This window comes from Melopsittacus undulatus, chromosome 16 (assembly GCF_012275295.1).
Source record: "Melopsittacus undulatus isolate bMelUnd1 chromosome 16, bMelUnd1.mat.Z, whole genome shotgun sequence".
NCBI lineage: Eukaryota > Metazoa > Chordata > Aves > Psittaciformes > Psittaculidae > Melopsittacus > Melopsittacus undulatus.
The window spans coordinates 2,964,697-2,990,839 of NC_047542.1; the positions used below are offsets into that span (position 1 = coordinate 2,964,697).

General features: G+C 51.9%; 1 protein-coding gene across 1 annotated transcript; it reads right to left on the reverse strand.

Annotated features, from left to right (window-relative positions):
* Positions 1 to 382: 382 nt before the first annotated feature.
* On the reverse strand, positions 383 to 24,460 carry LAMB3 (laminin subunit beta 3). Its single transcript, XM_034069918.1, has 23 exons — positions 24,366 to 24,460; positions 23,576 to 23,640; positions 22,948 to 23,102; positions 14,792 to 14,906; positions 14,535 to 14,608; positions 14,023 to 14,205; positions 13,387 to 13,450; positions 12,944 to 13,119; positions 12,464 to 12,584; positions 11,615 to 11,803; positions 11,375 to 11,530; positions 10,650 to 10,846; positions 9,747 to 9,858; positions 9,141 to 9,513; positions 8,637 to 8,797; positions 7,228 to 7,436; positions 5,680 to 5,880; positions 4,862 to 5,006; positions 3,396 to 3,603; positions 2,286 to 2,427; positions 1,640 to 1,816; positions 1,053 to 1,206; positions 383 to 809 (listed from the first exon to the last, which is right to left on the reverse strand). The coding sequence occupies exons 2-23, from the start codon at positions 23,622 to 23,624 to the stop codon at positions 673 to 675; spliced, it is 3,498 nt and encodes a 1,165-aa protein (XP_033925809.1). The 5' UTR covers positions 23,625 to 23,640; positions 24,366 to 24,460; the 3' UTR covers positions 383 to 672.
* Between the last annotated feature and the right edge of the window lie 1,683 nt (positions 24,461 to 26,143).

Genomic DNA, 26,143 nt, shown 5'->3' on the forward strand with positions numbered 1-26,143 from the left:
CCTTCTAAAGCATTCCCTGTGCATCTGCAGACCTGCTCCCTCTGGTATTTTTCTGGCACAGCATTATGTGGCAACTAAGCAGATTGTGGCAGAAAATCAAACAAGACATTTGCCTTCACCTTTGAGAAGGAGATTGCTTTTCTCTTATTCATATCCATACAGGTATGTTGTAATTATACTGGAGATAAAATGCTCCATTTCTGTGATGTGATAATTTGCAGAAAGATCTAGGATGGAAGTACTGAAGCCACCGCATGTTTTATGGGTTAAGTGCAGCACAGATGAGATGTTTCCAGAGACCCCACATGAGGGTTTTAATTGGAGCAACTGAATTCAGCTGAAAGAGTTTGAATTGGCCAAAACAAGAAAAAGAAACAAGAACTTCTTGGTTTATAAACCCCTCTGGAAATAACAACTTGGGGATGTTTTATTTGCCACAGAAGATTGATGTCTTTCCCCCTTCTCCTCCAACCACCAGGCAGCTCCAGCCAGTCCAGCCAAGGTTAACCCTCTCCACGGGGTTGCTCCTTTGGCTCAGTGCCCCTATTTTCCAGAGGTCCAGAAACTCAGTTTGCTAAAAACAGAGATGCTGGGAGAACTCCATGAGAACTCCAGCTGGAAAATGGGAATAAATACACCAGTCAGTGTCTGCAGAGGAGGGAGGCAGCTCACTCAGGAGCAGCTCTCGTAGTAGGCAACTCGCTTGTTGATGGCATCCCGGATCCTTCCGACCCGCTCCTCCAGGCCCGACAGCCTGGCTGACTTGGATATCAAAGCCTTGTTGCTTTCCTGGATTTCCGTCTCTAAAGCTGAGGAGAGAGGGCAGGAAGGTGGTGATGAACAGGAGGAAGACATCACGGTCATTGCCCTTTCACATCAGGTTGGGCTGAGCCTTCTCCTCCCTCCTGCATAGCTCTGGTCGGGGGGGAGAAAAATGAACTCCCTGCCTCCCCCTTGCTCCCCAGACCAACATGACTGCTCCAAACATTCATTAGTCAAAAGCCCTTCCCCAGTGCATAAGATTGGGATACAGAGTTCACAAAGAGTCTTACTTTCCATCCTGAGCATCATGGCCATCGTTTCCTCAAACAGAGCCTTTGCCTCCAGGTCTATGCTTTGCACCCTGCTCCCCTGCTCTCCCAGTGCTGGGCTCTGCTCCATCCTTCCCTTCAGCTCAGTGTACATTTGTTTCACTTGTTCAAAAGCCTGTGGAAAAGGAAATAAGCAGCACAGGTAGGATCAAGCAAATAGCCTTGGGGGAAGGGGATTTTCTAATGCTGCATCCATTTTAAATATTAAATGATGCTGTGCTACAGCTTTGTCGTTCCCTTATGCAAATGCGTAAGTTTGTGATGCCCTCGCAAAGATGCTGACTGGGCTACTCTGCCTCAGGCAGGAGATACGGCAGGAACAAGCTTCCAGCAAAGGGCATTAGGATTGAGAAAGGTCCTGGAAAGGTGCAGCAGTGTGATAGTGCATCAGCTTCATTACAAGTGACACCACAACGTGCAAGCCATGGCTTCAACAGGGAACCCTCCTCGCCTCATCCAACAAGGTGCCAGGACACAGCTGGCTTTGCTGTCTGGTGACAGCAGGGGGACAGGAGCACATCTGTGCCCACCCTGCCCGAGCATGGTACCTGCTGTGCGGTCCTGGCCTGCTCGCCTGCCTCCGTGGCCGTGAGCTGTGCATCCGTGGCCCGCAGGCGGTTCTGGTCCGCGCCGCTCTGCAGCTGTGACAGCCTCTGCATCAGCCCATCCAGCTGCCCTGCCACTGCCTTCACGTGCTTCTCGGCTGGACCCAGAACAGACTTGATCTGGAAGCACAGAGCTCCACATCAGGAAGCAATCACACCCAAAAACCCACTCCTGATGTATTTCCCCCTCTGTGCAGCTCCACTTCCCAATGGATGTACTGCAGAAGTTGAGCAACATGTTCTAGTGGAGGGTGACCCTGCCCATGGCAGGGGGTTGGAACTGGGTGAGCTTTAAGGTCCCTTCCAATCCAAACCAGTCTGGGGTTCTATGATGCCAAGCGGGGTTTCGGCAGGGAGTGGGGACTGCTCCCTGTGCAGCTGAGCACAGGGCTCATCTCAGCAGGGACCGTGACTGGAATTTGGAGAAGCACACAAGTGAGACACAACAGAAAGAAGAGACTTTTACAGCCAAACCTTCACCAGACCCCATTCCCCAGCTGTGCTGCTGCAGGACTCTACCAAGTGGGGAAGAACAGAGCAGTGAGCAGGGCTCAGTATCCTTACTGGGAAGTCACCGTGCATCACTTACCTCATTAACACGCTCCTGGATGAACTGAAGGGAAGAGCCAGAGCCCCTGATAGCACCCTGGGCCTCCAGAAGCACCGTGTTTGCTCGCTGCAGATTCCCAACCACCTCTTCCACGCTGCCCTCCACGGCATTCGCCCGGTTCCTGGCAAAAGGTGGGGAAAAGCCAGGAGTGAGTGTGGATAACTGCATGGACTGGAAGTCAAGGTTGCAGAGGCAAAATGAGGAAGCTTGAGAAGCAAGACAGGATTGTCACCTAGAAGACTGCAACCTCCCTACCCCCAGAACCACAGACCCACACATCTGGGGACACTGCACTCTGTCTGGAGGGAAGTGTTAGTTCCATTTCATACCCCCAAAAGAAGAGACAAACTGAGAAGGGGAGAGAAACACCTCCCTTTAAATGACTTAGAAAGCTTTATTTTGTAAGTGGTGCAGGAAAAAGTATCCAAGGGAAAGCAATAACCACTGAACCAGTTTCACTGAATACTTTCCTGCTTGCAGTGGGACTATTCAGACCAGGTGATGGAGCTTGTCTCATCACTACCTGCAGGTTAAGCAGGTGTCTGACACTGTCAAGGAGTTTACATACTTATGTCACTAACCTTCTTGCTGGGATACTGCTGCAAGTCAACATGTGACAAAGTAGATGCTCCAAATTCACAAGGACATGGTGTAATTACTTTTTAAGGGAGCACAGGATAATCCTCCCAACTTTCACCCAGAAAACAAATAGCCCATTTAATCTCCTCATGCTCTCTTGTGCAATTAGGATGTAGGTCACCAATATCAAGTAATACCAGGGCAACCCTGTCATCTCCCATCACAGGGACTCAAGAGATAGAGAAAAGCCTCCACTATTTCTGGTGAAGATCTTCTCGTTCTGTATCTATAACAGGATCTACTGCAGGCAGAGGTTTTGTTTGTATTGGGTGTTTGTAGAGATTCCAGATTCATTCTTTTAGGTACTGTATTGACATGGAAGATCCTGGCCCAAAACTGCCCAAGTCAGCACCGCTCCAGCTGAGCCGAGTTTCAACCCAACTCAGAACCACCACGTTCACTCCGGCTGAGTGACCTCGGCTGCCATGAAGCCCTCGAACCCCAACCAACCTGGCTTGTTCTGCCTCCTGCTGAAGCTGCTTGGCCTTCGCGATGTCCTCAGCTGTCTGGGCGAGGATGCTCTCTGGGCACTGCAGCTTCGTGGCCAGCTTTTGGATCTCAGTCATCTTCCTCAGGACTGCGGCAGCATCCGTGGGGAGACGCAGGGAAAGCACAGACTCACTGACCTCCTGGACAGTGGCAGGGTCCGTGTCCCTGTCTGCAGAGCAACAGACAGCATGAGGAATGGGAGAGGGGAAAGGTGGGAGTGCAGATGCAAGGGAGGGTCAGACATACATCCAGTCACGTGTGCTCTCATGCACACAGTCTCTTTGTTTCAGATAGTTCCCAGGATCCCCCTGAATTAACCTCCTCGAGTTCAGTGCACTTCCCATTCACATCAGCAAAGCTTCCAGGAAAGGACTGAAATGATACCTTTAATTTGGCAATAAGAACACCATGGCTCAGCCCAGCACGGACCCCACTGAGCAGATGAGGTTGTGTTTCAAGACAAACCTTTTTTGATCTCACAAATAACTGTTAATAAATCTGAGGAATCAGAAGCAGGCAGAGCCCAAGGGACATTAGCCCAGCAATTAGCTCAGAAACATCTTCTCTCATCATTAACACCAGGCAGCACCAGATGACCTGATTTTCTTATTTGGGTAATGCTCATGAGGCTCATTATGTTATTACAATCTGTCTGTGAACAATAAGTCATCCCCTTGGATTACAGGACTGATTAACAGTCTGCTCCAGAGAAAAGCTTCTGTTTATCTCTGGTCAGTGAGTGTGGCCAGAAAACACTGGGTCAATGGTCTGCCCTGGGTCAATGCCCTGCACCGGGTCAATGCCAACTGCAGATCCACAGAGACCTCCATTCGTGAGGATGGGTTTGTCTTCAAGCCCCCGGGGATGGCACAAGGCACTGCAGCCAAGAGCAGGACATCAAGCAAGCTGGGGTCCATGCTACAGACAAACCACTGCTTCCTCCACAGCCTTCCACTACTGTTGATTCAGTTGCATTCAAGAGCAATTCCTCAGGGGATGTTGGAGACTCCTCCATGAAGCTCCACGTGCAGCAAGTCAAGGCTGTTTGCTACCTCCTGCCCCACATCCCTCACAGGCAGCCTCCAAATGTCTCTCTGCAAGGATGTTTGTCCTGGTGACATCCCAGGGACTTTGACACAGCTCAAACAGCTGGGATTCATTTGGGTCCACGCGGACAGCTCACTTAAACCTGTGCAAGTCAGCTGGCCAAACTGCAACCACTGACAAACACAGCCTTGGGTACTGCTGAAATGTCCCCTCTGTTTTCCTGCCCTCCCTTGCTGCCTCAGAGGATACTCATTGCCTTTGCTATGTAAATACCCATGTGCAGATGAAGTGGATATCAGAGAGCTTAACTGGGGTGAGCTATAAGTAGTGTTCCCTGCACAGACCTGCATGCACATCCTTCACAGCCTGCAGAGTGCTACCTGACAAGAAGCTTCGAACTTGCTGGATGAACTGCTGGATGCGCCGCACGTCTCCTTCTATCTGGGTCCGTGTTACACTCATCTGGTCCACGAGCCTCCGAGTGTTGCTCTGAATCTGCTTTGCAGATGTCTCTGTTGTTTTAATCTGCAAACAACAATATCCTGATGGAGCCATTTCTTCTTGATCTGGAATCCCAGCAGCCCTACTTCAACTCTGAGTGAGCAGGACAAGGCACTTTGGAATTATGCTACTGCTCATTCTTAATATGCCACTGCTTTAAAGGATTGTAAATGTTGAAGACTGAGGGTTGGATTTGCAAAGGAAGCTCTCAAAGAGGGAAGCTAAAACACATTTGAAATGGATTTTTAATTACTCTGAAAACTCACTTTATCTTTGCACAAGCACCCAAGAGGCCATAGAAAGAATCTGCAACAGCACTAACACATGTACTTTAGTATCCTGCATCAAATGTTAGCACAGATACACCTGAGGAAACGGAGAGGTTTCCATACCCTCAGCCCTTCTGCCATATGAATCCCAAAGCAGAAAGAGAACAGCTTCCTGGTGACATTTCCAGAGCCTCTCACATGCCTTTAACTCCATGGCTCCTGTGCTGGGAGAAGGAGGCAGGACCCACGCACACAGCAGGGAGTCTCCCACTCAGAAATTCCTGAATTCCTGAAGCTGCCCAAACAACCAAGTCTCAAACAGACACTGAGATGGGGTAATGATCACAGCTCATCCTCCACTGCCCCCCCAGCCTCTGCCTTGACACCAAGGGATGGATCATGGGGCTCGGCCATGGGCTTGCACTCACCAACTGTGCTGTTTCCCGGAGCCGGGCACTCATGCTGCGGAATTCCCTGGCAGCTTTCCCAGCAGTGGCCAGGGCCCCCCTGGACAGTGGGAAGAGGCCATGGCAGGGGCCGGCCCCGCAGGCACTGCTGTTGTCCCGCGGGCACAGCAGCCCCTCACAGCGGGCAGGAGTGCAGGTCTCCACTCGGAAGCCACCACAGATCTGCAGAGGAAGAGAGCGATGGGGCAGTGAGGACACTCACCTGGCTGGGGACACCTTGGTACCCACAGGGAGGCAAACAGCACATCACAGCATCCCCTCCCCATGGGAGCTGGGGAGCTTGCTGTGCTTGTGCTGCAGGAGCTCTGCATGGGAACAAGGATGGAGCCAGCCCTTCCCAGTGTGGTGATGGCTATCCCAAATAGGCATAGCCCAAATGAATGGAGCCTGTCATTGTGTCAGAGAAGGGCAGCCAGAGCTGTGCACGTGTACAGCAGTGCTGAATGCCCACCAAGGTCAGCATCTCCTCAACACCCCAAGATAGAACATAAACATGAGCAAAGCAGGAGCTGAACCCCAGTGGCTCATGAAGACTAACAGCACATCAACATGGAACAAACATTTACTGTAGGAGAGCAACTCTTCCCCTCATGGCAGGAAAGCCCAATCCAACCTATGCAGTTTGCTTTGAGAGAGACGATAAGATGAGACAACCCTGTCCTCCTGCCTGGACATCAGAGGTTTGAATTGCACAGCATCTTCTAAAGCTACCACCCACCAAAGGGTGCACTGCAGCAGCAGGGGTAACACAAACCCAGAGCCAGTGCAAGCACCAGTACAGGCTGGTCGCTTGGGAACGTGTTGGTGCCCTGAGAAGCAGAGAGGGGAGGCTGGTGGTCTCCACAGCAACCGTGCATTAGGAGACACCGAAATGGATCTCCATGGCAATAACAAAGCAGCAAAGAAATAAAAGAAATCTCATCCAGAAATTAAGTGGGACTTTGAGATACAAGAACTGACACGTGAGAGAGTCCTTGGAGGAAGAGTGCATGCCTGGGAGGGGGTGGTGGGCAATGCCTTGGTATCAGTGATCCCCAGGCAAGGGATGCTCAGACAACTCATAGATTCCCAGACTGGTTTGGGTTGGAAGGGACCTTAAAGCTCATCCGGTTCCAACCCCTGCCATGGGCAGAGACACCTTCCACTGGAGCAGCTGCTCCAAGGCTCATTGAACCTGGCCTTGAGCACTGCCAGGGATGGGGCAGCCACAGCTTCTCTGGGCACCCTGTGCCAGCACCTCAGCACCCTCACAGGGAAGAACTTGTGCCTAAGAGCTCATCTCAGTTTCCTTTAGATCTCCCCTAAATTCTCCACTGATGTCCCAAAACAGCAAGTTGCTTGGATGCAATTTATGAGTCTCTGGACAGAGACTTTGTCCTGCCATTCTGGACTGTCTGGGGCAAGATGCATGACTGCAGGATGAGCATTCTGCCTCCTGAGCACTACAGGGCCTCCTTGGAAACAAGATACATGCAGCAGGGAAGTCAGCACAGCACTCTGTGTGTTCACCTTGTTTATGACAGGGGTCAGGTTGGGAGATGAGGCTATCTCGCCCTTCAGGGTCAGCAGCTTGGCTGTGGTGTCTGCCAGGCCCCCCTCCAGCCCCACGGTGCTCCGGCGGCTCTCCCGGCACTCAGCCAGCAGCCCAGGGGCACCAGCAACGAGGCTGCTGGCATTGGTGGATGTCTGGTAAGCAGATCTGATCGTCTGGAAGGCTCCTGCATGAATAAAACCCATAAGTGACACAAATACCTCCGTGACTCATAAATGCAGCATAGCTACACAAATGAAGGCATCAACTATACCCTGCGAGTGGATGCGTGCACGGAGAGGAGCAGGGCACAGCCACAGGGATTAGTCACTGTGGCATAACAAAAAAAGCTCCTCTTACTACCAAATGCCTTTCAGCCATTCCTCCAGTGAGCAACAGAGCTCTCCTGAAGGCCTGAATGCTGGGTTGGAGTTAGAAGATTGAAAGAGAACTAGAGCAAGACAATCTGAACACTTCTGGCAGTGCTCAAGGCCAGGTTGGACACAGGTGCTTGGAGCAAGCTGCTCTAGGGGAAGGTGTCCCTGCCCATGGCAGAATGTTAGAACTAGAGGAGCTTTAAGGTCCCTTCCAACCCAAATTAGTCTATGATTTTATAATGCACACATGCTGATCCTCGACTTTGCTCTGTGCATCCCAGAATGGCTTTGGCAGGGCAGGACAGGGCCTTTGGAGCCCTCTCCCTTGTTCCAAGCAGGTCTCACCATTCCCCTGCAGCACAGCCTGGAAGGAGAGCAGTCAGGACATGCACCTCTAAGCCCTGCTAGACGGTGAGGTGCAGAGCCAACCTGCCCAGGCAGCAGCCACTTGCTGCAGCTTTTACATCCCCAGCCAGCTGAGCCCTTGCTCTAGAAGAGAGGGGGAGGCAGCAACCAGACACTTGGAGAGAAAGGGATATAATGGCAGCCTACCACCAGCATCATCACAGGGCTTAATTAGCTCTTCCCAGTGCCTGACAGCCGCCTGGCTCTCTTCCCCACCTCTCCATCCCTTCCATCTGTGCACAACCTTCATTAGCTCAGCTTCCTCCCAGCTTCGGTGACACACTCAGAGCAGGTCTCTCCCCTTCCCACTGCTCCCCTGCAGTGGGGTTTATGCTGGGGACAGGAATGTGGTGCCCGTGGAGCAAGCTGCTCAGCCCCCAAACACAGGAGCAAATAACCCAAGAATGTGAACCCAGTCATGGACCAGAGGCTGGTATAAAGCATCCCTCTTGCTGAGGAGGGTAAACTTATTTGCTGTTCCTGAGCTGAGAGCAGGTTAAAAACTCCACCTCATCCACCCAACCAGTGGGAAACAACCAAGCACAGGCACATTGAGGTAAATTAACAGCTGCAACTTAAGAGAGATTAGAGCTGCAGCACTGTACCTGACAAATCCCTACTGCGGCTGGTTTCAAACTGGGTCTTCTTGCTCTGATACTGGGTGTTGGCGATAAGCAAGCTGCTGTTCAGTGCTTCAAGGTCCCTCGATAGAGAGACAGTGTCATCCAGAAAACGAAGGTCAGGATTTATGCCTTGGACCTGCTCTCTGGGAGAGAAAAAGCAGAAACTATGAATTCAAGGAGAAAGAAAAGCACCTGTAGACAGAGCAGGGCTCCGACACTGACAGCACCCGGTGAGGAGGCACTTCTGAACCCGGGGAGCTGATGGCCAGAAACACACCATGCCCCACACAGGTTTGAGGAGGCAGCAGGAAGCAGGGCTGGGCTGCAGCTCCCCCACACCCAGGCATCCATTTGGAACTAGATGAACTTTAAGTTCCCTTCCAACCCAAACCATTCTATGATTCTATGATGCCAACCATGAGCTGGTCCCCCAGCCTCCTGCCTTTGCAACATCCCCATCTAAGGGATACAGCACCCATCCCTCACCTGATGGCAGTGAGCACGCTGCCCACCTGGGCCAGGCCCTGCTCTGTCACAGCAGAGCGGCTGAGGATGCCCTGAGCCTGCTGCACGTTGTCCTCTGCCTGCGAGAGACGGGGGCCCAGGTGGGACCCCCCACTCCCAGGTGGCAGGCGTGAAGTGCTGTTGGTGAGGCCGGCCCGGCGCAGGCGCAGGCGCTGGATGTCCCCATCGTAGGTGTGGAAGCAAGGATGGCACAGCTCACAGCCAGGGTAGGTGCTGCAGTGGCCACGCTGGCACTGGTCACACCGGGAGCCCGTGACACCCGGGCGGCACAGGCATTGCCCTGTGCTCTTGTCACAGCCCACGTCCTCCGTGCCCTGGAAGTCGCAGTTGCACTCTGGGTGATGGAAAGGGGGAGAGATAAAGAGGTGAAGCCCTAACCCTAATGGTAACCCTAACCGTAACCCTAATGGGGATGAACTGGGAGGCTGCTGCAGAGAGAAAATTTCTCTTACAAAACAGCATAGGAAATGTTGGTGTAAGGACATGGGCCAAGTGCTTTTTCCCAGGTAACCTGTGATTTCACAGTGCTAAGAAACACCAAGCCACAATGAAAGGGATGCTCCCTACCTCTGCACCCCATCCGGACGTCTCCATAGTGCCTGTCAGGGCAAACCTGCTCCTGCACAGCAGTGCATGTCCGTCCTGTGAAGCCTTCTCTGCACGGACACTGTCCTGTGAACTGAGGGAAGAGAAACCCATCAGGCAGACCCAGCTCTAGGCTCTTTCCTAGGAAAGCCCTTCCTCGGCTGCTCTTGAGCACTAAAACAGGCACATGGACAATCTTTCCTGCTCAGCCTGTACCCCAGGACATGTCCGTGCTGCTGTGTCAGGCAGCAGGCTCAACCCTGGGGAAGCAAACAGCCTCCAGAGAGCCCATGCATTCCACAGCTTTATTTCAAAGACAAAGGGATCGCCCACAAGCAGCTGCTTTGTGCTCTCAGGTCTCCTCCCTGCACTGAGCCCGTTTGGGACCTATCTTTGGCTCTTTGAATTTGTCATAGGTTTTTATTTGTTACATTTAACTTTAATTTTCCCAGTTGTCTCTTAGGCCTGAAGTGACACACACTCTTTTCATTGACAAATGAGGATAATTAGCTTGCCTCGCCTGTATGAAGATCTCTTATTAGGATTTCCTTACTAAATACCAGGCCTTTTCAAATGGCTTAATCCTGCCTCCATAATTACCACCTTCTATTTTCCTGCCTAGTCTGTCACGGTGTTTTCTAGGACATGGGAAAAGGAAAATAAGAGCAGAACACCCTAGGGAATGTGCAGCCCTTTTTTGCGGAGGCTCCCACAGATGGGATGGGACAATGGAGCCACTCAAGAGATGCTTTTGATTCTCTGAGTGATGCCCAGCAAAGGAAAAAGAAGAGCCACTTTGCAGGTGTGTGCATGGAAGAAGGCAGGGGAATGGAAAAGAAACACTGCTGCAATGTGCTGAATGTGCCCTGAGGTTGCCTGGGGTACCTGGTTGCAGTGGGGGCTGAGGGAGCCATGCGGGTGGCAGCCACAGGGCTGGCAGCCGTGGCCACTGCCCATGTCCCAGTGCTGGTCCGCACACTGGTCACAGTCGTTCCCCACCACATTGGGCAGGCAGAAGCATCTCCCGGTCTCATCATCGCAGGGCATGTCCTGCCGTGTTCCCAGCACATTGCAGGTGCATCCTGAAACAGGGAGGGGGTTGCCATGTTAAAAACTGATGCTGAGCACCAGCCTAGCTTCCCATGGAGACAGGTCCACAGGATGACCGTGCAGTCACTCAAAGATGAGCTCTTTTGGCTTTCCTCTTCATACCTGAGCTTGGCACAAGAGACCCACACCCCTGCCCTAACACTGTGCTGCCTCCTCCAGCCATGCAGCAGGACTCAGCAGCTCAAGGGGCCTCAGCATCCCTCCAGCCCAGCTACATGCACAATGTTGAACCCATCCACAGCTGCCCTCTCCCATGCACAGCCCTGCTTGCCTGCAAGGAATTACATATCCCCTGTGGCTTCCTGGGAAGGTGATACAGCCCTACATGTCTCAGACTCCACTTTCCCTGGACTTTTTGACAAGCTCATATCTGAGACAGGCCACAAGCTGGGGATGCATTTATAAGCTTCTGCAAATCAGGCCTTTAGCTTGGAACCAGGTCCCCTTCAGAGCCACTGTGGATGCTGATCACAGAGGTGGGGTGCAGGGGATGTACTCACTGCGGCACCCCATGGGGTTGGCATTGGACAGCTGGGAGAACCCCGGCTTGCAGAGGTGGCAGCGGTCACCCTGCACGTTCTCCTTGCAGACACAGCGCCCTGTCAGCGGGTCGCAGATGGAGCCCGGCTCGGTGCCATCCGGGTCGCACTCGCAGGCTGGAAACACGCAGGAAACAGCAGTGCTGAGGGGAGGCTGAGGGGCCAGGGGAAGGTGCTGGGGGGGGGGGTCCAGGCACTCACGCAGACAGGCTTCAGGATGGGCCAGATCCTGCCGCTGGTTGCGGAAGTGATGGGGTGCACAGCGCTCGCAGTTGTTGCCCTCGGTGTGGTGCTGGCAGTGGTCACAGACACCGCCGCTCGCCCCACCGCTGGCACGGTACAGATCGGGGTCGAAGTGGCACGAAGTTGAGTGCCCATTGCAGTTGCACCCTAAAAACCCCACCAAAACGGTCCCTGCAGTGCCTCAAGCCCCGGCAGAGGCAGCTCCGGCACTAGAGGGTGCCCAAGGCCCTGCGTGGCTCGGGGACAGCCACTGAGTGAGCAGGGTGACACTGGTACCCATCTGACAGTGCGGCCATGGGCAAAGCCAGTGTGTGAACGAGCCAGGTGTTAACATCCACCCCACAAAGTGTCCCAGTAAAGGTCTCAGAGCTCACTCCTGTCACTCACGGCTGGGGAGGGTTTAGGAAGGGCCTCAGGAAGAATCATAGAATGGTTTGGGTTGAAAGGACCTTAAAGCTCCTCCAGCTCCAACCCCTGCCATGGGCAGGGACCCCTTCCACTGGAGCAGCTGCTCCAAGCCCCTGTGTCCAACCTGGCCTTGAGCACTGCCAGGGATGGGGCAGCCACAGCTTCTCTGGGCACCCTGTGCCAGCGCCTCAGCACCCTCACAGGGAACAGCTTCTGCCTCAGAGCTCAGCTCAGTCTCCCCTCTCTTGGGCAGGTTCAAGCCATTCCCCTTGGCCTGTACCTGCAGGCCCTTGTCCCAAGCCCCTCTCCCAGTTTCTTGCAGCCCCTTTAAGCACTGGAGCTTCTCTAAGGATTGAAAAGCTGCTATGAGGGAGGAGAGGGGAAAGGTTTTCACCATACTTTGGCACTCATGGGGATCATTGTCCTCAGCAGGTGCCCAAGGCCGGTCATTGTAGAGCGCAGCGCAGCGATCACAGTTGGGACCATCAGTGTTGTGCTGACACACACAGTGCCCATGGACCTGCTGCAAAAGCAAAACATTACTCCTCCTGCCTGGTGCCTGCTGGGTTTAGAGCTTCATCCTCCCAGTGCCTTTCCAGCACATGCCTGGCCCCCATTCCCTGCACAGCAATGATGCTCCAGCCTCCAGGAGGACTGATGCAGCACCAGGGACAGGCTGGGCAAGTCCCACCACCTCTACCACCTATCCAAGGACAACCACACTCAAGGCAAAGTGGACAAGCGTAAACTAGGGACAAGAAAACCCTACAACAGCTAACAGCCTGCACTGGCAAATCCTCCTGCACATGAAGGAGCTTCCTGAAGCCTTCTGCATGTCCCCCCAGAAATGACCCCCACAGCCCTGAGCCCAGTGCTCACCGTGGTTTGTGGGTCTCCTGGAGGGGCACAGCGGTCAGCATGTCCATGGCAGAAGCAGCTCCCCAGCACCTGCACCTCAGTCAAGGCATAGAAGGTGCTGGGCGAGTGGTAGCCCTGGCGTGGGATGTGGGGAAGCCCAGTGAGGTTGATGCGCAGGTTTGTGAACTGCCCCAGCTCTGTTGGAGACCAAGGAGAGGTGTGAGGGGACAGCAGCACCCAGGCACCAGCAGCAGAAGTGCACTGAAATTCACACAGAGGCTGCAGAGCAAGAGATGGAGGCATCAGGAAAGACCTTGGAGGCACCATGCAAGGCATTGCTTGCAGAGGACCTGCTCCCCCAGGGGGTTATCCTGGTGCTGTGCTCTCCATCACATGTAGGAAGAACCATGAGGTGCATCATCCTCCCCTCCCTTTCTCAGACATGAAACAGGCTGCTCACTTACTCTCAATGGTCTGGCTGTTAGAGGTAGTGATGGTAGATGCCAGGTCTTGGATGCTGAATTTCACCTTAGAGGGGAAAAGGTACATTTAAAAAGCAGGAAACAGAAGGTGGTTTCTTCTCATGCTCTGGGCAGTGCGTGCTCTGGATCTGCCTCTGCAGAACATCACCTACACAGGGAAAAGCTTTAAGGGTTGCAGAGAATTTTGCTGGACACTAGCACAGGGTGCCCAGAGAAGCTGTGGCTGCCCCATCCCTGGCAGTGCTCAAGGCCAGGTTGGACACAGGGGCTTGGAGCATCCTGCTCCAGTGGAAGGGGTCCCTGCCTGTGGCAGGGGTTGGAATTGGATGAGCATTAAGGTCCCTTCCAACCCAACCCGTTCTATAATTCTATGATTTTGCAGGAAAACCAACATAACACCTCACTTGTCCCAAAGCAGTGAGGGCTCTCCTCCCAGAGGATCAGGAATCCTCCCAAGGACTCCGCTCAGCAGTGCTGGATGTGCACAGGCTCCATCCCTCTCTAGATGTAACACGTGTAACACCGTGTGTTTCAGCAGCACTGCACAAGGCCACCCACCCCAAACCCAGTGTCACACCAGTGGCAACAGGCACGGGTGGAAGCCCCCACGGATCCTACCTTGCCCCCGTGCACAGGGTGCCCCTGCAGCACCTGGCACCGAGCATCCTGCCACATCTCAGGGGAGCCCTGGGGGACATGGGGGAAGGCGGTGGCACAGTCGGAGGCCAGGTACTGGTACACGTCCCACGTCTGGCCAAAGTCAGTGGAGCGCTCGACCAGCATCGCTGCGGGCAGAGGGGACTGCAGAGAGAGGGAGGAAGCACATCTGTAATGTGGCAACAGCCCAGCCAGCTCCCACCATGGGGCCTGCGGATGCCTCTGCTCTTCCTTCTCCTCCCTCCAGGCTCAGGTCTCTGCTCCCCTTGGCCATCCCTCCTGCAGCCATAAAGTACACATCAGGACCAAAGAGGTCTTTTGGCAGACATTCAAGAGATGGGGACCACCCCACTCTGCTGCTCCCGAACACCCAGAGGAATGCCCAGCAAAAAGGGGATCCTGGTGTGCTTCCTATCAGGAGCCCAAAGGGAGCTGTGCACGGAGATCCCCACATCTTGCAGAGAGCCACAAACCCTGAAGTGAAGCAGGATGCTGCCGAGCTGGAATGTCTGGTCCAGGTCCAGCTGCAACGAGACGCGCTCAATGCCTGTGGGCACAGAGAGGCAGCTTCAGAGGTGCAAACTGTGGACTTGAGGAACAGAAACCACTTCGTTGCCTGAGCCAAACCACTTATTTCCTTCTTTCCCTCCCATCTACTGAACCCAGCACCTCCTCCCCTAATGCCATTCATCACTGGGGCCTTGGAGCTGTGCTGTCCTGTGGTACTCACCATTCTGGGACTGCCACCAGCGCGAGTGCCCGGCCGAGGACAGGACGTTCTCCACACGGTGCCCATTGTAGGCATGTGGTAGCCGTGAGTCGCACCGGCAGCACCTCATGCTCCACTGGAAGGGAAAGGAAGAGTGGAAGTGACCATCCTGGTGTGGCCAGAGGGAGAGACCCTGCTGTAGTCCTCAGGGGTGAGGAACAAACAGCATCCCCAAGGCTGAAGAACCGCAATCAGTAAGGCTAACGACACCCAGAACTCAAGTGGTCCCATTCAAGCCCTGTTAGAAAACTTAAATCCTGGTTTTATGGACTAAAAACTAAAACCAAAATGCTTTCAAATAAAACCCGATTTTGGCAAACCATCCAAACGACTTTATTTTAAGCAAACCCCATTTTCCACAATGACAACACTTGATAGAAAGCTCTTTGCAGCTTGCCAGGACCAGTTTGCCTTTTCCACACAGCAGAGGGGCCTGTTTGGGTGAACTGAAAGGGCCACTCTCGGGGTGATGCTCGGCCTCCTGCACTCTCCCCCGGGAGCACAGTGGGAGCAAACAGCTCAGTGGGTGTTAAGTCAGTGGGTGGGAAGTCGTGGCTCAAAGTTCAGCCCTTCACTTGAGCAAGTAATTCAAGGAGCAACCAGGGATGCAGCACGGGGATGGGAGAAAAGCCCTGAGGAGCAAACAAATACCCACATTCCTATTACCCAGGCAACGCTCCATGCAGCCACTAACACAGGGCTGCGGGTGCATGTGGCACATGGGCAGGCTCAGAGATGTTTAGAAAGCAACAGGAAAGAGATTGAGCAAGAGACAAGGAGCAGCAGTACACGAGCTTCACATCAACACGTCCCAAAGCCTGAGGAATAGGGAATGATCAGGAATAGCGTTTGCCAGAGGAGCAGGATGGCTCTGAAAGGTTGTCCTGGGAGGAAAGTGGGTTTGGAGGAGAGAAGTGCATCTGGTACAAGGCACATCTGACACTAGGAAGGCAACGAGACACCCCCAGCTGCTGTGGTGGCATAAGGTGACACCAGAGGAACAGGACATGCTTGAGATGCTCCCCATCTGATACTTAGAACAAAAGAGCCAATCCCAACCCAAACCCTAAACACGACCCCCCCCACATGCTGGGGTAGGAGGAAATGTACTTGGGAGAGGCTGCTTGGCCAGAGGTCCACAGTGGCACAAAGATCTCTGGTTTCCCTTTGAAAGATGAATTACAGGTTACACATGTTGCCTTACTCCTGATATAGGCTGACCTAAATGAGCCAAGTCTCATTTCTACAAAAATGAACTTGGCTTCACCAAAACTACCTTTTTTAATAGAAAAACCAGGACAAATTCAGGGAGAATTTTGTCCAGAGTTACCTTTTTGCTCAGTCTCACAGAGAACCACACAAGGAGTAGGTTGGCCTTGACCAGAAAGGTGATCGGGCAGCAAGGAATGTGAGCTCAGACCATGGGCTGGTTCCTAACAAAGCCCAGGCCTGATTCTATTCAGCCCCAGACCTGGGAACCTTTTGCAGTTGGACCAATATAGAGAAATCCTCCCTTTATACTGATCTGTTTCCATAATATTTTCCAGAGTCTTTATGTTCTCTGTCTATAAATACTGCAGAACAGGAGTTGGCTAACTGCAATATTTATAACAATATTGCCGAGCAAGCAAACAGAGGATTCAAAATATATAATCATGCCATTTCCTTGGCTCTACCAACTCCTCCTGGCTCTGCCAGTAAGAATCAGAAGTAATATGATCCAGGCAGAAGTCATTTTGGATACTGGCTACTAGCACCAGATTGTCAGAAAGCCACAGGAATTACCCCAGAAAGAACAATTCCCAACAATGATTACACTTCACAAAGACTTTCTGCAGGGGAAAGGTTAATCTCAACTGAATTATTCATTGGGAGTGATTCACTCATACCTATTAGACCATTCACACAGCCAGAGACACAAGTACCTCCTAGTGGCAACCACCCAGTGTTGGCACTGAAGCTGCAACCACACTTCAAATGCATGGTTAAGTGAAAATGAAGCTTGTGAGATGGACCACCCTCAGGTAGCCCTGGAATCTTCTGCTCCTCTCCCCAGTTTAGGCTTAGATTAACCCTGGAAGCAAAATTCATTTCACATCCTTGGAGCAAATTGTGAAAGCCATTGCACAAGGGAGGATTTGCTGTGACTGTGTCTATGTGTCTCAAAGTTCCTTGGGACAGAGGCAATTACCAAAAATAACAGTCCTGCCCCAGGCTGAGCAGATTTACAACGTGCACACCTTTCCCCACATCTCCCCTTCCTTTTTTCACCAGCATAGCAAAAGGCTCAGTAGATCCCTTAGAGCTGGGCTTGTCAGGAATAGACCAGGACTATGTGACAAACGAGATGAAGAGGTCACTGATCAGAGGCAGCCCTGGCTCTGCAGCACATCAGCAAAGGAGAAGTGGTGTGTGACAAGTGGGTAGGGGACGTGGGGCTTGAAACAGCCTCTAGGGAGGTAAAAGAAGTTGTAGGTCTGCGTGGGAAACACTAATTGTCCTCTGTGCCTCCAAGCTACTCGTAAGAGTCGCCCAAAATACGGGTTTATGGAGGCTCAGAGATAAGGGGACGTTAATTCCTGCCTTCTGAAAGGTGATCCAGGAGGTGGCTGTTTTCCAAGCGAGCATTTCCCTCTAACAGATTCCCATCTTGGGAATTGTGGAGGGGAAAACCAAAGAATCCCTGCAGAAGAACAACCAGCTATTGTAAAACTGCCCATACATTACATCATGTACCTGAACACTTCTGGATGCGGGGACACAGTGCAAAGTGCCTTTGTGCCCCCTCTGCTGCGTGTTTCTGCTCTGACCTTGTGAGCCAGGGCTGAGCAGCCTCCATGCCTCCTGCTCATGCTGGGGCAGAAAACCTCAAACCATTTTAAGCTGATGGACTCTGACCAAAGTATTTTAAGTAGCTCGAGCTGCCATTTTAATGTGAGTTGAGAGCCCTTGAAATAAAACCTCCTGGCACAGGAGCACAAACCCAAAATAAACTGAAGTTATTCAGCAAAACTGGGAAGCTGCTTCTCTGCAGTCATGAAATGAAGACCTTTCATAGCTGCAGGGACCTCGGGGGTCCTGGTTTAACCCAGCTGTGTGGCAGTGAGAGGCACTGTGTCAGTGGGGCTCCTGGCACACAGCCTCCCATATCGGAGCCTTGCTTGGTCTTGCACAATTAATATTCTATAGGGACAGTAATTACTGCTTCAAGTTTATCTGGGGACAATCTGAAAAGCAGCAGGAATTTATTCATCCACAGAGAGACTGTGGGTTATTAATAAATAAGGTGGGCAGCAAGAGTAAGTTACCTTGGGAACAAAGGCACCTGGTAAAGCCAAGCTATGCCATTCTCTATTCCAGGCCATTTTCATTCCATGATAACGCAGCTGCAGGACATGGCAAGCACACAGAGCAGGAAAAGGCAGTAGTTACCCATGGTTATGTTATCAGGGTTAAACACCTCAGTGAGCAACACGCATTTGATAAACCAGGCTGTGCTTTAATTTTGTAACATAGATATCTCCCTCAGCACTAACATCTAATGTCACATCCTTGCCTGGCTGGTCATAGGTGACACTGGAAGATGAGCCCCGAGGCTACACTCAACACACAAATAGAGGGCTCTGACCCTCAGCTTGGTTTTACCTGTGACCCCCAAATTCAGAGGCAACAGCAGAGATGCAGGAGAAGACACAAGCTGGAAACAAACATCCTAGGGATGGGGTTTAAGGAAACGAAGTTAATTTCTTTTGCTTAAAAGCAAGCACGTGGGTGCTTGTTTTCCTCGCCCCGTCTGTTCTCACTTTCCATCTTCCCTCAGCAAAACTTCATTTAGAATCTGCCAGGATGACAGTCTGCAAATCCCCTATTGCACCAGCTCATCCCCACACCCCGCACGCATCGCCGGGGTCCTGTCGCCTCTGCAGCTTGTCTGCAAGGGAATGACGTGATGTCTCCCAGCATATGTGTTGATTTGCAGTTGTGTGGCAAAAAAAGGGATACAGAGAAAGGAGGAGGAGGGAAAGCTAATGGGAAATAGGGGCTTTTACCTTTGCACATTCATTGCAGGTAGGGACATATCCCTGCAGCAAAGAGCAGGGTGTGTCTGAATGCCAGAATAAGGTAAGCACCATGTAGCTGCTGTATTATCTTCAACAGGTTGGGGATATAAACTGTTCACTGCAACCCCCTGACATGGTGAAGCAATACCCCAAACTAGAAGCCCTGCTTTGAGCAGGGGCTTGGACCTCCTGCGGTCCCACTGACCACAGCTGTTCTGTGGCTGGATTTGTGTTCAAACCCCTGAGTCTGACTGGTGACACTGCAAAGCAAAGGGGCTGGGAGGCACAGAGGCTTCCAAGTGTGTTCTCCCCTGTTCCAGCACGCCGAGGGCCTGCCCAAGCACCCCACAGGCAGCACGTGTTGAATCAGTCCTGAGCTCCCTCCCCAACTCATGCAGGTGGGTAAGCAGATGTACCCATCAGACAGCAGCAATAAGGCAGACAGAAGCATTGCTCTTGCCCATAGCCTCTTCTGCAGTCATTGGCCTGTATTTTTGGAAGCAGACAAAGATGAGTCGGTGCTGAAACACCACAGGAGAGACCTACAGCCCAGCCCCTGCCAGGCAGCTGTGACCAGCCATCAGCAGCAGGAAGCTCTGCCAGGCCAGGAGCTCTGCTCTCCTGCACCAGGGTCCTTGGGTACCTCTCACCTCAGTTCCTGCCTGCATGACCCCATGGCACAAGGGTGATAAAAGGTAACTTCCCACTTTGTGTTCACCAAGCCCCCATGAAAACTGGTCCTTGACCTTATCCAAACAACGTTTTAATACCCAAAGTATTAAATGGGATATCAGCCTTCAATACTTAAAGGAGCTGACAAGAAACCTGGAGAGGGCTTTGGACAAGGGCCTGTAGGGACAGGACAAGAGGGAAAGGCTTTTACCTGACGGGGGGAGACTGAGATGAGATTTTATATAGTTCTTCCCTATGAGGGTGCTGAGGCATTGGCACTGTAGGATGGAGGAAACAGCAGCAGCAGCAGCACAAGCACACCCAGCTTCACTACTGCCCTCTTCAGCAGAGGTTTCAGTGATGTGCAGGGTGTTCATGGTACTCTGCTAAATTAATCAAAGGATGGGAAAAGTCTGTAGTTCTGGGTATGCCTTTAAGATGACAGCATTGCACAATCCTGGAGGAAAGCAATGATCTCCCTCCAGAGAAGTGTTAATCCAGCTGCGGGTGAACACACCACAGCAGGGTACTGCTGCCTGCAGCAGGGAAGCCAAGGCTGCACAGCCCTCATGCTGTTGTTTGGAAGGGCCAGGCCAAGGGAGGGGAATGGGACCTGCTAATCCACATGGAAGCCACACCATGTCATCCCCTGGCCGGAGCTGGGCAGTGTGAGCTGCTCCATATTCCTGTCAAAGCACCAGACTTCCCATTTCAATAGGGAGACAAGCTAACAGGGCCTTGAATCACACCTTGGTCAATGAGATTCTTTCCACACACGTCAGTGCCTTTACAGCTCCAAATCCAGGCTCACTTTATTCCTCTATTTTATGTTCAGTTTCCCCTCTTGATTTTACCTTCTATGCTGACTCAAGCCACCATTTCCCAAGCACTAAGTGATTTCCAACCCAGACCATTGGCCTGCCTGGCTTCCACCCCCCATCTCTTCTCTTTCCATTGCTGCATTCCCCCATGCTATAAATGGCAGTGCTGTGTTCCTCCTGGATTTCACTTGACTGAGCCTACAGCCAAGGAATGGAGCAATTGGTAGTGCAAAGTATAAAGGTCAGAGGGACTTGGAGCCAGCACTGACAATGGAGCAGAGGCTGAAATCAATGCCCACAGCAACAGACCCACCAGAATTGCAAAAGACGACCCATGGGCTGGTGGTGGGGCCAGACAGTGCGGACGTGCCAGCTGGCACGGGGGGGAGAGCAACCCCTCATCCCATGCCCTCTGCTGAGATTGCAAAACCCGCTCTAAATTTGTACCTATTTGGCAACAAAATGAGGGCAAGGCTTGTAACCAGGAAAGAGAGAGAAGACATAAGAGTTAATACATGAAATGTGATTACTTTTTATGGGATGGGACTCGGAGAATTGAGTCCAGGGGATTAGTTTTTGCTTAAATTAGGAAGTAGGAAGCAGGAGGGGACAATCAGGAAATGCTTGGCACATGGGGATTCCTCCTGCAAAGCAAGGAGCTGCTCTACACAAAACTCCCATTAGCCTTTACAGCTGCTGAACAGAAACCAGGATCTTGGATTTATTAGCAGTAATGATGCATCTCTCATTTTAGCAAAGGAAAGAATGTGTTAGGAAGCAAAGACCCCACTGCCAAAGCTCGATTGAAGAATCCAACTGAAACTATCAGTGTTAATTGTTCCATATCTCTTTTAACCCTGATATACTCATAAGGCAGGGTGTAAGAACATGAAAACAGACTAGCAGAGACTGCTGCAATGATGCTTCCTCCACAGTACCACCGTGGGACCTCATTCACCAGCTCTGCACCAAACAGATCATTTTATCATTACCTTGGTATATCACAGCCATCAAAGAGATGCTCAGTCTCCACTGCAAAGATTACGAATAATGCACATGATCACATCTGAAGGCCCCTTGTAATGATCTCTCAAGGCCAGATAAAGGGAATAACTAGTCCACTCCAGCTTAATCAAGCTTTTGCAGACATTTCCTTCCCCTCTTCAAGTAAAAGTCACTGTCAAAAGTCAATGTTAAGATTTCAGAGCTGTATTTATGTACAGTTCTCCTCAAGTATAAACAGAAATTGAGAAGGAGAAAGAAGAAGTCAAAGCAGAAATAATTGCTGGCTATTCTTCCCATCCATGTGCTGCAGCACCCATGAGAAGCAGTGGGATTTGCTGGAGAGGCAAGCAAACAGCCCTGCTCCCTGGAGCACCAAAGTGGCTCCAAAGAAAGCAATTGGGAGCCTGACTGCAGGAAAAGCCTGGCTGCAACTGTCAGCCTGGAAAAGGGCCTGACGAAGGACAGATGCTGTAGACAGCCCAGCATGCGGGAGGATGTGATGCTCACACCCTTTAGGGCCAGGGAGCTGCCCCAGCTTCACATCAACCACCAGCTCCGGCCATCCCTGAGCCCCAGAGGAGTGAAGATCTCTCCAGCCCAGCAGAACACCATCAGCTCCACAATAAATCCACTTACTGCCACATCTTGGACTTCAGCTTGAAGGGGAATTAAAACCAGACGGCAGCTGACTCACTGGAGCTGGATTTCACTGGAGCAAACACAGCCTCCCCAGAGGTCTGCCATCTCCTTACCTCTCCAGCATCAATACAAAGACCCTTTTTGCCTGTCCTGCATTGAACTTGCTCCCTTTTGAACTCCTTCCATGGCAATTACAGGGTTAACGTTGCCAGGCCGACAGAGAAAGGCTTTAGGAAGGGCTCCCATAGAGGACATCACCCCTGCAGCTTTCCAGCTCTCTGCTCAGGCAGATTTATCCCTAAACTCTTGCTGTGATTTGGTGGCAGCTTTGGAGCCTGGGAATCTGCAGCTGGCTGAAACGTTATCCTCCGGAGCAGGATCTGCCCCCACACAGCCAGAATAACTGAAAACAGTTGCTCAGTTCAGGAGCTTTTCCAAGCTTTGTGAAAGACCTGAAATGGTCTCATTTTCAACAAATGAAATACGAGTTCAGTTTATAACTAAAATGTCTGGGGATGGGAAGGCTTGGGATATACTGGATGCAAGAGCCTCTACTTTGACTCCTGTGCTTCACCCTGGAGCTTTGCTGCCTTTTCCCTACCACTGTGTTCATAGAATGGTTTGGGTTGGAAGGGATCTTAAAGCTCATCCAGTCCCAACCCCCTGCCACAGCAGGGACACCTTCCACTAAACCAGGTTGCTCTAAGTCCTGTCCAACCTGGCCTTGAGCCCTATCATGGATGGGGCAGCCACAGCTCCTCTGGGCAGGTGCTGCAATGACCCAACACAGTTGGAAGAGGGATAAATACCTCAAATGGGTTAAATGCATCCCTATAGAAGAGTAGGAAGGATAGGATGGGTAAAGCTATCAGCATCCCAATGCGAGGTTGAGGAGCGCGGAGGGAGGAGGTGAACATACCTCTCCATGGGGTGTGCAGTATGTCTCAGGCTTGGAGAGGCCACATGTGGAGGATGCTCTCAGGAGGTGGGCTCGTCCCAGGAGGAGGTCTCCAGTGGGGGGGTAGCAGGCACCATGGGAGCAGGCTCCCTGTGCCCCCAGCACCCGTGGGGCTGCTGCAGCAGCAGGAAAACAGGACACAGGGTTGAGCCAAGGCGGCACAGACACCAACCAGTACATCTGCTGGTCCTACAACACACCAACTACCTGGGTCATACCTGGGACAAAGCTACAAAATGCAGGAAGGACAAAGGTATTTTGTCCCTGAACTATCTTTATTTTTGATATGAAAAGGGCACTCTTTAAAGTGCTCTGTCCTAATGGTTATTTCTGAACACTTCTTTGCCATGCCCCAGTGCTGCTGGGATGTTCAGTTCCCTGCCCATCACATTGAACAGTCCTGGCTGGTGTCCCCTGTTTCCCTATAGAGCCAGCCCTATAGACACAAAGCAGCTTTTTTGCCAGCCCTATTAGCAGTCTCCCAGCTGCTGCCACAATACTCCTGCTAACACAAAGCTTACATTAGCAGTGTTTCTATTTAGTCAGCTTTCCCCATACCCCTCTAGAAGCACTACCTGGTAAGCCTTACCCAGGAGGACAAATAATGCCCATGGCCAAAGCTGGCAGCGAGATCCCATTCCACCAAGGACACACCTAGGGAAGAATGTGCAGCATGAGCAAAAACGAGCAGAAAACGCCAATCTCAGTCCAGGTCCTTCCCATTCCTTCACAGTTTACAGGGAAATAATATTAATTGATCCACAGGAGAATAACTTGGGTGGAAAATGAACAACAAAGAGGAAAATCAGACGCTCAGATTGTATTTTTTGATGCACAAAGAATCCCAGCTTATCATCTGACTCAGGAAGCACGCACAAGGTTCTCCTAAAGTCGGTAAGAGATCTTCCTCTTCCCCCAAGGCTATCTTTTGGATCATTATGGTATTGCTGAGGTGAACCACAGGTACCAGCTCCCAGCAGAGCTGTAATTGCTGACTGCCCAGCTCTCCAGGGACACTGAAAAGCCACAACCCCAGCACCACGATCCACATGGGCAGGGAGTCGGTGCTGATGCCAGGTCTCAATGAAACGGTGCCCTAAGGAGCATGCACACACCAGCATACACACCCCCAACCCCCATATAACCCCCTCTTCCCAAGCACACCACACTTCCTGTTCTCCGATCCCACTCTTTGCCCTGCACTTCCAGAACCCATTCACTTCCAGAGAACTGATCCCAGATCAAACCCAGCGCAAGCCACGGCCCCAAGGCTCCTTCTGCAGAACGAAGAAACCCATCAAATCCATTGCAAAGCGTCTCCTGCAGGAGAGCCCAGAGGAGGAGCAGCTCCAGCACAGCCCGGGGGCCAGAAACCTCACCTGCTGAGCAGGAGCACCAGCGCTGGTCCCCACCGTGTCTCTGGCTCACAGCAAGGGCTCTCTCCCCTTGCAGCCACAGCAGCCCTCTGAGCACTGCCTCCTCTCCTGGCTTTTAATCAGCAGCTGCCTCACCTGGGAGAGAAGGTGCCTGTGGGTACAGTGATGATAAAGGGAGTGATTCAGGGATCCTCAGACACACACACCCAGTTACTGTATAACTCCTGACAGCTCCAGACGGGCGCGCGGCCACAGACATAAATCACTTCGCATGAGGATGACGGCAGCAGGTAACCAGCAAGTGAAAGCCCATCTGTAGCCAACCCACCTGGGGCTCGTGTGGTCTCCCACCACTGGGACATCACCAAGTCAGCTTGAAACCAGCTCCCTCCAGAGCTGCTGCACAGCTTGGCACTGAGTGATGCACCCAAAGGTGCATCTCAGATAGGTTTTCATGTGCTTAGCATCACGATGGCAACAGCAGTGCTGCCATCAGCACCTCAGTTTGATCATTTAAAGCCTCATTTGGGATGTCCATGTGAGTTATAATCTCACAGTCTATTCACATGTCAGACTTCAGCCTGAAGGCGATCTCAAGCACAGACCCAGTCATGCAGCCCTCTCTTATCTGCAGCACTGGAACTTCTCAAGACATGAAATGACTTAAGATGAGCTTGAGAGTTACCCACAGAACACAATCCTGTGACCTCACCTGCTGTGAAAAGAGTCAAAAAGTCACATTTATTAAGGAATATAGCTCTTGTTTGAGCACCTTGCTGACAAGGAGCCCGTATCCCTTACTTTGGACCTAATTTAAAGCTCTCTTGCACTTGACACATTTCGGTGGTCACTGTTGCTTTCCATGAGTATTAATAGAAACAGTATCATCAGTTTATTTGCTTTTACAGTGCCATCAAGGTAAAATTTTAACAACTGTTCAAACTGGCGACTGTTCCATCAGTGCAGCCCTGCAGCTCATACATGGAGCATTCCCCCTCTCCCAGCACTCAGGCACTGCCCATGTGCTGTGTTTCACCCAGAACGCAGCTTTTTCTCCTCAGAACAAGCCTGTTCCATTCATTTTACTGAAATGACCCTAAAAATCACATCAGGTGACTCCGGATCTTTGCTCCTGCTGCTTCGCTGGTGTGTGTTAACCCACCTGCCCTTCCTCACGCTGAGCGATGCTCACTGAGGATGAGGAGCTCAAGGAAAGGGTATACATAGAGCTGGGGAAAAAACAGCCCCTCAGGCTACAGGACCTGAAACATAGGCTTGGCTTGAGGTGTGCCCCAGCGCTGGGTGCGCCTGCCCTCCCCGTTACTGCTCAGCAATGCGGTAACACCACATTCCTGCTGCAGCCAGGATGTCTCCTCCCCGTCTTAGCTGGCAGCAGGAAGAAACAGTGCGATGTTTTACAGAGGAATGGTGACATAAGATGGGCTGTGGGGTGCCCACACCATTCCTGCAGGCGGGTGGTGAGCAGACCCCAGCATATTGAACCCGTCAACAGCCTAAAGTGTGAGAAATCACATCAAACTCCCTAAATTCCTCCTCTGGTGGAGGGACCACACTACAGGAGCCAAAGGGATGCTGGACATGGCACTCTTGCAAACCCTGGCTAAACGGCCACTGCATGTTCTGCCTGGTTTAAACCCAGGCCCTAAACCACTGGTAGTCAAAGCAGGAGGTTGAGTCTCCTCTTGAACAGACTGTAAATGCCACCTATTGATGCACAACCAGCTTCTGCCATGGTCAGCAATGCAGAGCATCAGTGCTCT